This window comes from Schistocerca cancellata, chromosome 9 (assembly GCF_023864275.1).
Source record: "Schistocerca cancellata isolate TAMUIC-IGC-003103 chromosome 9, iqSchCanc2.1, whole genome shotgun sequence".
Lineage (NCBI taxonomy): Eukaryota > Metazoa > Arthropoda > Insecta > Orthoptera > Acrididae > Schistocerca > Schistocerca cancellata.
Window position 1 is genome coordinate 208,696,863 of NC_064634.1, and position 13,439 is coordinate 208,710,301.

A 13,439-nucleotide genomic window follows, 5' to 3' on the forward strand; every position below is an offset into this window, starting at 1 on the left:
CCATAAACGTTCAATGGGATCAGAGTCGGTCGATCTGTGTGGCCAAATCATTCGCTCGAGTCATCCAGAATGTTCTTCAATCCATTCGCGAAAAACTGTGGCGCAGTGACAAGTCATCCATAATAATTCCATCGTTGTTTGGGAATACAAACGCTATAAATGGCTGCAAATGTTCTCCAAACAGCCCAACTTAACCATTTTCAATAAATGACCGTTTCAGTTGGACCAGAAGACCCAGCCCATTCCATGTAAACACAGCAGGCATCATTATGGAGACACCACCAGCTTGCACAATGACTTGTTGAGAACGTGGGTCCACGACTTGGTGGGGCCTGCGCCACACTCGAACCTTACTACTAGCTCTTACTAACTTAGCAGAGGTACTGGCGTCGGTCGTCTGCTGCCATAGCCCATTAACGCCAAATTTCGCCGCACTATCCAAACGGAATGGACAGTATCTTGAAAAGGGGGATATAATATGAACATCATCAACAAAAGCAAAACGAGGATAATGGAATGAAGTCTAATGAAGTCGGGGGATGCTGAGGGAATTAGATTGCGAAATGAGACACTTGTAGTAGTAAAGGAGTTTTGCTATTTGGGGAGCAAAATAACTGATGATGGTCGAAGTAGAGAAGATATAAATTGGAGACTGGCAATGGCAAGGAAAGCGTTCCTAAAGAAGAGAAATTTGTTAACGTCGAGTATTGATTTAAGTGTCAGGAAGTCGTTTCTGAAAGCATTTGTATGGAGTGTGGCCATGTATGGTTGGTTGGTTTGGGGAAGGAGACCAGACAGCGTGGTCATCGGTCTCATCGGATTAGGGAAGGACTGGGAAGGAAGTAGGCCGTGCCCTTTCAGAGGAACCATCCCGGCATTTGCCTGGAGTGGCCATGTATGGAAGTGAAACGTGGACGATAAATAGTTTGGACAAGAAGAGAATAGAAGCTTTCGAAATGTGGTGCTACAGAAGAATGCTGAAGATTAGATGGGTAGATCACATAACTAATGAGGCGGTAATGAATAGAAAGGGGACGAGTTTGTGGCACAACTTGACAAGAAGAAGGGACCGGTTGGTAGGACATGTTCTGAGGCATCAAGGGATCACAAATTTAGCATTGGAGGGCAGCGTGGAGGGTAAAAATCGTAGGGGGAGACCAAGAGATGAATACACTAAGCAGATTCAGAAGGATGTAGGTTGCAGTAAGTACAGGGAGATGAAGAAGCTTGCACAGGATAGGGTAGCATGGAGAGCTGTATCAAACCAGTCTCAGGACTGAAGACTACAACAAACAACATCCTAACGGATATGTTCATTGTACATCACACATTGATTACTGTGGTTATTTCACGCAGTGTTAGTTGTCTGTTAGCACTGACAACTCTAAGCATACGTCGCTGCTCTCGGTTATTAACTGAAGGCAGTCTGCTACTGCGTTCTCTTTGGGGAGAAGTAATGACAGAGATTTTGTATTCCTGACACGCTCTTGACATTGTGGCTCTTGGAACATCTAATTCCGTAACTATTTCCAAACTGGAATGTCCCACGGCTTTAGTTCCAACTACCATACCGCACTCTAAATCCGTTAATTCCCGTCATGCGGCCATAATCACATCTGAAACCTGTTCACACGAATCACCTGAGTAAAGTGACAGCTCCGCCATCTGTATATGTGCATGTCGCTATCCCATGATTTCCGTCACCTCAGGTTTTAACTGAAGTAGTTGGGTACTGACTTCCTCTATAATCCAGGCTTACGCCAGTCCATTGGAGCAGTTGCGAAGATTCGTGCAGATTTGGATCTTGTTTCAACGAATACGTATTGACTGATGGCTTTTGTCTGTTACTTTTTTTCCCCCTTACCGCCTGATGTGTCTTGTAACGTGCACCACTTAAAACGCAATTAGGGGCGCAGATGAACATTTTAAAAACATAACACCTATTTCTTGCGCCACATACGGTTGTCCAGAGCCGGACGTGGAACGTTAATCTTTGGCCCCACACCGCCTTTTGCGCGCCAAGGCCAGCAGGTACATGTCTCATATCAGACGCGCGGGCGATGAATCCGAGGCAGCGAGGGAGTCAGTGGAAGCGGAACGAAATCCGCCACGCCCCCTTATCTGCCGCACACCCAATAAAGCACGCACGCCTCGGAAGCGCGGACTACCAGTTTTTTCTGGGCAAGCGCGCGCAGGCGCTTGTCTGGGTGTCGACGCGGAACCCTGCGGTCTACGCACAGTGGTTACGGGTTCAGCCACGGTCGCGGCTACCTACTAATTACTCAGCGGCCGCCTTTCTAGGGTACGTACAACGGAAACACTTTGAAGGTCCGCGGGAACGAATTCGCAACAGCGTGCAACCTGTATCATCATCTCTCGAGGCGGTCAAGCCACTCACAGAAACTCGTGTTATCTGCTCACGGCATTCGCTCCGCTACGTCTGAACAACATCCTTTTGTTTATAGTTCCACATCCTACTGTACAAACAATATAGTATAAGAGCCGACGTTTCGAATCGACTTAAAGCTACTTCCTTCCGTGCTTCGAAACACGGTTTCGAAACCGCACAGAAGCCCGCTGAAAGCCGACCAGAATGAAACGTAACTTTTGGGAATGCAGCCGAGTAACATCCTCGACAAGCACCAACATTTTGAACGGATTATAGTTAAGAGCTGCGACGACCTAGAAAACCGGGCGAGGAAGAGCGCAAGTGGGGCGCGGCGTTGTTGGGGCCAAACGTCTGCCGTAGCGGTTGGCAAGAGTGGTGCCTTTGCTCAGTGTGGGTCCGGTCTGACCTTTACGAGCACTAGACGCGGTGGCGTCTACTGGATGATACCCGTGGGTTTCCGACTACGAGTAATCTTCGTTACATCCTTCTCTCGGCGCTCCCTAAGCAAGCGTTTGTCAATGGACGATGGATTTTACGAGAGACCACGGTGAGCGTCCGATTTGTGTGCACGATACTTGGTGTCGTGTGGTGGTTATTTTGACTCCGTATCCTGGTTTCCCGTTGTTATATATATATAAATGTGTTATTTATGAAGGTTTTGCCTAGTATTACGTGAGTCCATTTCTGTGAATGTGTGTGGGCTCTTGGCTGTCACCGCCCCAAAAAGATTTTAGAATCTAAGGGTACAGAATGCAGACTTAATTCTTCAGATTTAGGAATTTTACTTTATAGTCAATGAAAACTGTTTAATCTAGCTACCTTTCTCCTGTCCGCTCCCGGTATCTCAGCGTGTAATAAAAAAAACTGAGTGAACGGATCAACGAACAACCTTAACGGGTGTCATAAGACGTCCGCCACGAACAAATTCAACGAACAATATAGAACAAAATGAGATTAAAAAAGTGGTCAGCGCGACAGAATGTCAATCCTAAGGGCACCGGTTCGATTCCCGGCTGGGTCAGAGATTTTATCCGCTCAGGGACTGGGTGTTGTGTTGTCTTAATCATCATTTCATCCCTATCGACGCGCAAGTCGCCGAAAGACTTGCACCCGGCGAACGGTCTACCCGACGGGAGTCCCTAATGACACGACATTTATTTATCTTTTTTCTGAGGCATGTCTATAGTTACCTGTTGGCTAGTATCATGAGCTCGAGCTGTTTAGTAAACTCTGAGCACAAAAAAAGACAAAAAAAAGATTTTCTGCATTTGTAGTACGTTAATTTTTACTAAATAATTAACGAGTTGCCGGCCGGTGTGGCCGTTCGGTTCTAAGCGCGTCAGTTTGGAACCGCGTGACCGCTACGGTCGCAGGTTCGAATCCTGCCTCGGGCATGGATGTGTGTGATGTCCTTAGGTTAGTTAGGTTTAAGTAGTTCTAAGTTCTAGGGGACTGATGACCTCAGTAGTTAAGTCCCATAGTGCTCAGAGCCATTTGAACCATTTTTTGAATTAACGAGTGGTCTCTGTGTTACAGCATAGGTAACTGTATCTTTAGTTAACTGTGGTTTTGTTAAAGATGCCTAGTACCATGACTGACATTGTTAATGAAAGATTCTAGTACTGTGGCAGCGACAAGCGCCGTCCTATGTCAATGGAGAAGGAATTATTGTTACTGCCGTCGCCCGGCCACCGCCTCTATCATCATAAATTTAAACCACTTTTGTCTGTCGTTTTGATTAATTACTGGTAATAGCCGATGTTTGATATTTGTGACAATCATTTGATCGTATGTTTTGCTGTCTGTAATGTAAATGTATTTTTTTAATAATCTTTACATAAGGAAGTGATTTTATACTGTTGCCCTTTAGAGGTGCTTGCCATCAGTTGGTCATTGAAATTCAGTCTTCTCAGGCAATTTTATTCTTGGATTTTTGGTTCAAATGGCTCTGAGCACTATGTGACTTAACTTCTGCGGTCATCAGTCCCCTAGAACGAAGAACTACTTAAACCTAACTAACCTAAGGACATCAAACACATCCATGTCCGAGGCAGGATTCGAACCTGCGACCGTAGCGGTCGCGCGTTTCCAGACTGAAGCGCCTAGAACCGCTCGGCCACAAGGGCCGGCTTGGATTTTTGCTTTAAAAATAAATTCATTAGTGCTTTTAGAAACTTTAATAAATTTATTATGGCTCAGTACCTTTCCACTCAACACCAGCTCCCTACCGCATTTCAAGAATAGTCCCCGTCTCCTACGCTGCCGAGTCCGCCTCTAGTGATGTCTATTGGTGAATTCCGCTTTTCGCAGAAATGTCCGGATCATTGCGATTAGATCTGCAGCACAGCTATGCTCTTCATGTATGTTTACATCTTTTACTCCGAAAATCACTATTACCTTGGCGAATGGTGCAGTAGCATAAAGATTGTCGGTATACGTATGTTCATGTCCCTGTTTCCCTGATTTTCCAAGATACATAATGCTGTTCTTGTAGCGACTTCTAGTGGAGTTCGAGGAGTATCTCTCTGATTTTCTCGCCCTGAATGAATAAGTGTGATGGCACTTCAGTCCGGAACCGCGAGACTGCTACGGTCGCAGGTTCGAATCCTGCCTCGGGCGTGGATGTGTGTGATGTCCTTAGGTTAGTTAGGTTTAAGTAGTTCTAAGTTTTTGGAGACTGATGACCTCAGATGTTGAGTCCCATAGTGCTCAGAGCCATTTGAACCATTTGAATTTGACATGCGCAACTGTTCTTCGAATCTCTCTCTCTCTCTCTCTCTCTCTTTCTCTTTCTCTCCCCCCCCCCCCCCCTATATCTCCATTAATTCCTCGGTATTCTTTCAATAAATCTATATCTGCAATCTGCAGATCAAACTGAAATCGCTCCAGAGGGAAATTTCCAGACACGGATTGGGTTGTTACTGATGGGCGAACCTGTAGCCAAGCGATATCAGAGCGTTTGGTCTGTCAACACCCATTACAATGCATTTATTTATGCTGGCCGAACGCTGTCTGTCTTTATACCAATCGCTGATTATTTTCAAGGCTTCCGACTTTTCACAAAAATTTTCTACATGCGTGATCTCCAAACACTCGTAGAACACTAAAACATTGTGTACCACATTGTTTATACACACGCGTGGAAGTAAAAGTCGTTCGCACTTAGCTGAGCTACTACGGACGATATTTTCATTTCTCACAATGTCTCTTCATTACGAACGACATACTGCATCCTCTTTATACCACGTCATTAATCCAGTTACATACCTGTTTTTATGTTAAGCAAGTGTGTATTTTGTTTACTATGCGGCGGTATGGAACTGCATCGAGTAATTTTAGGTAGTGAAGAAACACGGCATCAGTGTCATCTCCGTTATATAAACGCTTCTGCATCTCGTGTAAGGACACAGATTGTGTTTCACACGGCCGGCCGAGGTGGCCGAGCAGTTCTAGGCGTTACAGTCTGGAACCGCGCGACCGCTGCGGTCGCAGGTTCGAATCCTGTCTCGGGCATGGATGTGTGTGATGTCCTTAGGTTAGTTAGGTTTAAGCAGTTCTAAGTTCTAGGGGACTGATGACCTCAGAAGTTAAGTCCCATAGTGCTCAGAGGCATTTGAACCATTTCTTTGTGTTCCACACGAATTGTGCTCGTAGAATACTTGCTACTACTACGAAACTGTTTCAAGAGGATCACCACTCGCGAGAAAAACTTGGTCCATATTGTAAAAGTAGGTAGCGTAATTAATAGTAAAGTCCAAAAATAAATGAATTAAGACTTTGATAATGAGAAAAGTGAGCCTCTTCAGTAATAAGCAGCTGTACTTGCAGACGACATGCTGGAAACGAATGTTCAAGAAAATTAAAAATATACAGCAACCTTATCATGTAATAATAATATACATAAAAATTGTTAAATAATTCTAGCAAGTACTGATCTTTATTTCAGAATAACTATTAAAACAATTAGCAGTCATAGTATACCAAAAGACGCATTGGGAAACTTTAGAGAAATTGTAAGCTCTACCTAAGACGACATAACTTCAAAACGCACTAGTATGTGTACAACGTTCTTGGTGCTGAGGCCGCATCATGGTTGAGTTGAACGACTTCCACGAGCTTCAGCGTCGTTTATTACCTGGTGTCAACGATGCCCAGCAAACATTACGTTGGACAATCACAACCGCGTCCGAGAGTTGTGTTGAACAGAGATGATAAATCAAATTTAGAAAATTCGAAAATTTAGCGCTAGCTGACCATAGCCTACGAAAGGGCATAAGATGATTTCTGGAAATACCAAGATAATTCCACAAGCTTCGTCTTACTACGGCGGTATGGTAAAAAAGAAAAAAAGGTAGTAATTGGGATGTGTACCAATACATTTTGGCAGAGACAGAGCCTACAATCTTAGTCTAGTCTATAGACAAACTCTGAAGAGGAAACGTTCGGTTGGTTGGTTGGCTGGCTGGAGGGAGTTGGGGAGGAAGGGATCAAACAACAAGGTCGTCAGTCCCTCGATCCAAGAGTGGTGCATCCAGAAGTTCATAAGAGTAAAAGGGACGAGGCTAAAAACGTAGTGGACATCTATTATATATCGTCAATAATAAAAGCAAAATGAAGGAAATTGGAGAATCAGCACGTGAACGTCACCTGGTCTCTGCATGCGACGGAAACGTCCCATACACAGGAGTCCCACCCCTGATTTATTATAGTCAAGAGTGTCCACTATTCAATGGAGTACGACACCTAGAATAGAAAACTGGGTGCGGCAGATAGGAGGCAAACCGAATCTAAAGCGATTACAACAGAACAAAAGAGGGATCAAAGAACGAAACACTCGGAAACAACATTTAAAATCCTAATATCACAGACTAGTCCGGGTACTAGAGAGGGCGTCTTCTTTTCCACTTCGGCTCTATACTTCCGGCCGGGGAGCGGCGGGGGTCGAAACGCCAGACACTGCCGATTCCCCTCATTAGCTAACAAATTTCGCCTTCTATCTCAAGTTAACCAGATATAGATAATGTAATAGCCTCGCATCCGCTTCGAAAGTCATCGATGATGACAGATTTAAACTTCGAAAGATGCTACTCAAATGTGAAATTTTACACAAGGGTAAAAAAACATACATCTCGTCATAGCAATATGTTAAAAGGATGTGGAAGATTTCTCTGTTATGTCTAAAATTTCGCTTGTTTTTAATCAGAAAACTAATTATTAGATATGCTGTTTAATTTATTTCATTTGTTGATCGACGAGTATTTATTACAATCCCAAATTTTGTTTAGGTGTAATATATGTACAAAGCTCAGCTTTTCCCTGAGTAAATGTTCATTATGTTAGAACACTTTTGCAGCCATCACATGAGAAAGCCTAATTTTCTCCATCAGAACTGTTTTTCCTAGTATCAAGTTGAAATTTACTTAAAATACTCAGGTCCCTTGGAAGGTCCCCAGGCGTAAAAGATTTAAGCTTCTAAATCAATGCAATCAAAAGATAGGGCTCTTTACGTAGCACATTTTGATATCCGCAGACTCAGTCAAAGCCTATAGAAGAACTATCTATGTATGTAAATTTTTACGGAACTCTCCAGCGTGAGTCATGGCGGTTTTTTCTTATCTTTTTTCTTTTCCCAATACCCTGCACCGATCGAGATTTATCTGGGCAAAAGAATTGATTGAATAATGCACAGTTTTCGTCAGGATTCTTTCCCTCAAGCAGCGTCATCAGTGAGCTATGTCCACAGTTGTTCACCCCTCTGACCGACGGCCATTCCTTACGCCAATTTAAATCCCAGCTCGCTTCGGTCTGCGACTGTCAAATCAAAGTTTCTAAAATACAACAGCAGAAGATGGCGGACCAAATGGTCCTCCATGTGTTGGAGGAGAAATATGCTTTTACCAGCTGACCTGTCATCTTCCAGGACGTGCTGAGAATACGTCCGAATTTTTTATGCGAAAATTCTCAAAGCTTTTAAATGAAACAAACGTTATTGACGTTGTACATCTTTATTCTCCATGTCTACATATTTGCAGCCCTCTATCGCTAGAGGACTCCTAATTGCTGCGCATAATATAGTGGTGTGTAATTTAACTACGTCGGTGAGAAACGGCGTGCTGTAATCGAGTTTAGAATTCGAAGAGTTCGTCCACACATGGACCATTGTCTCCTTCAGCATGACAGTGCCAAACCACACAAGAGCGCTGCGACATCTGCATCAATCCGAGACGGCATGTGTTCACCGTCCTCGATCATCCTCCATGCAGTACCGACTTGACCGTATCCGAGTTTCACCTGTTTCCAAACAAACACCACCTTAGAACTTCACGTCGACAGTGATGAAGCGATGCAAGCATAGATGGAGATTGTGGCTCCATCAACAAAATCAAACATACTACAGATACAGCATCAACAAACTGGTCACTCGTTGGCGAAATGTGTTCGCGCCAGGGTGGCTATGTTGAGCAGGAAATGTGCAGACATGAATGAAGATGTGGAATGTTAATAAAATTTATTTTACTTAAAAAGCTTTGAGGGTTTTAACATACAAAATTTGGAGGCATCGCTTTTAAGCACGTTCTCGCAAAATCCTTGTGGTCAGATTTGAATGAAGAATATTTGTTGGTACGTTGAAACGCTTCGCAAATATAGCTGTAGCATCTTATTTTCTTTAACGTATTTTATTGGTGCAATATCTTCTATAGTCTACATTACACATTCCAGAAATACCTCTAGTCCCGAAAGGAATCTTTCAATGTGCAGAGCAGTACACGCTGTTTAAAACTTCCAAGCAGATTAAAATTTTGCATCGGAAAGGCACTCAAACCTGGAACCTTTCCTTTCGCGGGCAATGTTGTTACCGGCTGAGGCATCTAGGCACAATTCACGACCCGTCGTCTCAGCCTTATTTCCGTCAGCAACTCTCTGCTGCCTTCCAAGTTTCACAGGGGCTTTACCCGCGTGAGCGCTAGACCAGCAAAGTACGCACGACAGCTTCTGTGAAGTTTGGAAGGCAGGAGAGGAACCAGTAAAATGCGTTCTACAGCTCTGCTAGAAACTCTGATAGCTCATACGACACACACACAATGAGAGTTAAAGGGTTAAAAAACTGACACTAGATCAGATAGAGTCACCTCAGCTCTGTTAACGTACATTTATTATGACAAGGCCAGTTTCGTTCTATGATCGTCAGTTGACACTGCCAACAGCTTTCGTAACAATTGCTCGCCTTTTTGCTACCCCTGTGAAGCTGGGCCACTTTTTGGACGCACGGGTTATGCTACAAAACATAGAATCGTGTGTGTCGGAGCAAGGAGACCCGGAAGGGCCATCTAAAGGTCTAATTATAATAAATCTGAAGCAAAATGCAAATGGCTCTGAGCACTATGGGACTTAACTTCTGAGTTCATCAGTCCCCTAGAACTTAGGACTAGTTAAACCTAACTAACCTAAGGACATCACACACATCCATGCACGAGGCAGGATTCGAACCTGCGACCGCAGCGGTCGCGCGGTTCCAGACTGTAGCGCCTAGAACCGTTCGGCCACTCTGGCCGGCTAACTCTGAAGCCATTAATGCTTTGACTGACACTTTTTTAAGCCGTACTTGGGGTTGATTGCTGTTTACATTACAAACCTTATAATTATCAAAGAATTATGTGAGAATGTGTGACAGAGACTGTTGGCAGTGTCACCTGATGATGTCCTTTGAACGAAACCTGTCGTGATGTAAAAAATGTACATTACTACAGCTGAAATGGTTCTTACTGACATTAACGCGAATCAGCTGAAGCGCACAAGATGATCAAGATTAGAGGGCGGCGCACCTCTACATCTACATCACGCTCTGCAAGCCACCTAATGGTATGTGATGGACGGTACTTCTGGTACCACGCGTGGAATGGTGCGTGTGAAGAATGACAGTCGGTAAAACTCTGTTTGGGTCTATTTTCTCGAATTTTCTTGTCATGGTTATTAAGCGAGATGTATGTGGGAAGAACTAATACGTTGTCCAACTCCTCCCGGAAATTTCAATAGTAAACCTCTCCGTGATGTACAATGTCTCTAATGTAACGTCTACCTCGGTAACGCTCTCGCGCAGACTAAACGATACCGTGACGAAAGACGCCGCATTTAGTTGCCCCCCCCCCCCTCTCTCTCTCTCTCTCTCTCTCTCTCTCTCTCTCTCTCTCTCTCTCTCTCTCTCTCTCTCTCTCTCTCTCGTCAGTCGTACCTGACAAGAATCCCTTATTGATGAACAGTACTCAAGAATCGATCAAGCACGCGCCTTAAAGCCACTTCCTTCGTGGAAGAGAGATATTTCGTCTACTGTTTGTTTTGTGTCTTCTTTCACTTAAGGTCACTCTGGATAGCTACTCCTGGATATCTTACGTGAACCTGAGAATACAGCAAATTTAGAGAATCTGTGTCGCCAAACGTACAGGGTGGCCAATGCTTTCACCCTAAACTACACCGCTATGCATTTACTGGAGACTGGTGTGGTTAGTATGGGGGGCGGTGCTGTTGCCGTGTTGCAGGGAGTGCAGAGCGTGCTGCTGTCGATCGAGGAGCGCCTGCGCAGCCTGGACGCGAGCGTCTACTCCTCACGCTACGCGCCGCGCTGGGAGGTCAGCCTGGAGCAGCAGGGGCGACGCCTGGAGGCCGTCGAGGCGCGGCTGGGGCGCCTCGAGACGCTGCTTGAGATACGGCTCGACAAGCTGGCTGAGGTACGCACTAACAGTACTACCCTCAACCTAAAGAGTGACAATCCTTGAACCATATGGAAAACGTGTTAGTTACAAACTAAGGCGTGTACACAGTTTATTCAACATCTAAACGCCACCAAAGATATTTGGATTTAGGTTACAACGTGTTCGATATGCCTACCATCAACGGCGGTCATGTGGCGCAGACGAATAGCGACGTTCTGCTTGATCCGATGAACTGTCGGAACATCGATGCTGTCGATCTTCTGAATGGCTGTTTTCAGCTCAGAATTGGTTTTAAGCTTTTTTGCTATACACCCGTATTATAGCCGCACAAAAAGCAGTCGCATGTTTTCAGATCCGCACAATACGGCGGCCAATCAAGCTCCATACCAGGGGCCAATGGGCACCCTAGAGTCAGAAAGAGGTCCCCAAAGTCCTCCTCCAGGACATCACTCTCCTGCTGCTCTGTCTTGCATAAACCACATCTTGTCGGAATCAGGGTAACTTTGGACATTGGGTATGAAATAATCTTCCAAAACCTTCACGTACCGTTCAGTAGTCACCGTGCCAACAAGGAATATCGCACTGATTACTCTGTGACTGGACCTTGCACACCACACAGTCAACCGTTGAGGGTAAAGAGACTTCTCGAGCGCGAAAATCGGATTCTCAAGTCCCCCAAATGCGCCAATTTTGCTGACGTTTGTACATCCTAAAGCAATCCGTTCAGAAGTCGTAACTATTTTATTTCATACAGTTCAATAACACTCTGCACTATCCACAGTTGCTGCCTCACTCGCCTCGAGGGCGAACTTCACAGACGTCAACGACTACAAAGGACTCAAGTTAAATCCTTATTAGGATTACGAGGTGCAGCTAAGTACTGGTTTCTATTATACCAAGCTGACAGGGTACAACGAGTAAGTAGAGACAACAGAAACCACCAAGTAAGGTTAAGTTCCTGGTGAAGCACATGATGATGTTCTGGTCTTCAGTCGGAGACTCATTTGATTCACATCTCCTCGCTAGTCGATCTTGTATAAGCCTCTTCAGCTCCGAATAACTGCCGCAGCTACAATGACTTGAACCTAGTTTATTCACTCCTTCCTCTCCCTCTACAATTCCCCCCCCCCCCCCTCACCCACACACATGCTTTCCTCCAAGATTAAAGTAAGAATCCCTTGGAGATGGAGGGAAGTGGTGGGGCATCTTAAAAATTTTAGAGGGAGACAAAGGAATTTTATGAGACCGAAAATACAGTAATAAAAGGCTTTCACATGACGTGATCTATCACCCCCAACACGTTTGGTACAGAGACTTTGGAAAACCCTGTACAAAGAGCACAAGGTGCTACACTAGAGAAACTATGCACCACGTGGGAATTATCCGAATAGGGCGGAAATGGGTAGAGGTGGCTTAGATGCACAGACAAAAAATGATTACAATTTCCGAAAAAAAGAATAATGACTTATTCAAGAAAAAGAGCTCCATAATCTGGGACAGTCAAAAACGCTTTGGTCCAGCTTTGCCCCTTGTACAAGCAGTTATTCGGCTAGGCACAGATTGATAAAGTTCTTGAATGTCCCCCTGAGAGATATCGTGCCAAATTCTGTCCAATTGCTCCCTTATATTGTCAAAATATTAAGATGCTTGGAGGGCCCTGCCCATGATCCTCCAAACGTTCTCAGTTGAGGAGAGATCCGACGACCTTCAGAGCTAAGGTAGGTTTTGACTAGCACGAAGACAAGCAGTAGAAGCTCTCGCCGTGTGCAGGCGGGCACTATCTTTCTTAAATGGAAGCTCAGGATGGCTTGCCACAAAATGGCACCCTACCATCATTCCGCTTGTCGGGCCGTACGCCAGGCAAGAGCCTGGTTGGTATCCACCACTGTCTGTGGCGTCTCCAGACACGTTTTCGGATTGGAATCCCATTGACTGGAATAGGACTGTCTCCTGCGATGAGTCCCGCTTGGAACTGAGCTCCGATGACCACCGAAGACGCGTGTGTGGATGCCCTGGACAGCGATGGGATACCAAGCTGGCTGTCGCCCGCCATGCGGCCCGACAATCACAAGAGGTCTAGTTTGCCATTTCTTTTCACAGCAGACTAACTTTAGCACCCGCAGCACTCTTACAGCACACCAGTGTGTCGACGATATTCTACGCCCCTTTTGTTGCCCTTCATGGCAAGCCATCGTGGGCTTACATTTCAGCAAGATAATGCCAACCCCTATACAGTGAGAGTTTCTACTTCTTATCTTCGTGATTGCCAAACCCTGCCTTGGCCAACTAGGTCGTTGGATCTGTCCCCAAATGAGAACGTTGAAAGCATTATGGGCAGGGCC

General features: G+C 45.0%; 2 protein-coding genes across 3 annotated transcripts in view; one reads left to right on the forward strand and one right to left on the reverse strand.

Moving 5' to 3' along the window:
- The window catches only part of LOC126101142 (Golgi-associated PDZ and coiled-coil motif-containing protein-like), a 482,442-nt gene that overhangs the window by 383,474 nt on the left and 85,529 nt on the right, over positions 1-13,439 (reverse strand). The window contains exon 3 of one of the 2 annotated variants that reach the window (XM_049911827.1): positions 8,535-8,680. The exons of the other annotated variant lie outside the window; for it this stretch is intronic. Coding sequence (XP_049767784.1) covers positions 8,558-8,680 — 123 coding nt within the window. The 3' untranslated portion in view covers positions 8,535-8,557. Of the gene's footprint in view, positions 1-8,534; positions 8,681-13,439 lie in introns of those variants that run through there. 2 annotated transcript variants of the gene reach the window in all.
- LOC126101140 (uncharacterized) overlaps positions 1-13,439 on the forward strand; it is a 234,046-nt gene that overhangs the window by 174,860 nt on the left and 45,747 nt on the right. The window contains exon 2 of the mRNA XM_049911826.1: positions 10,924-11,112. Coding sequence (XP_049767783.1) covers positions 10,924-11,112 — 189 coding nt within the window. The remainder of the gene's footprint in view (positions 1-10,923; positions 11,113-13,439) is intronic.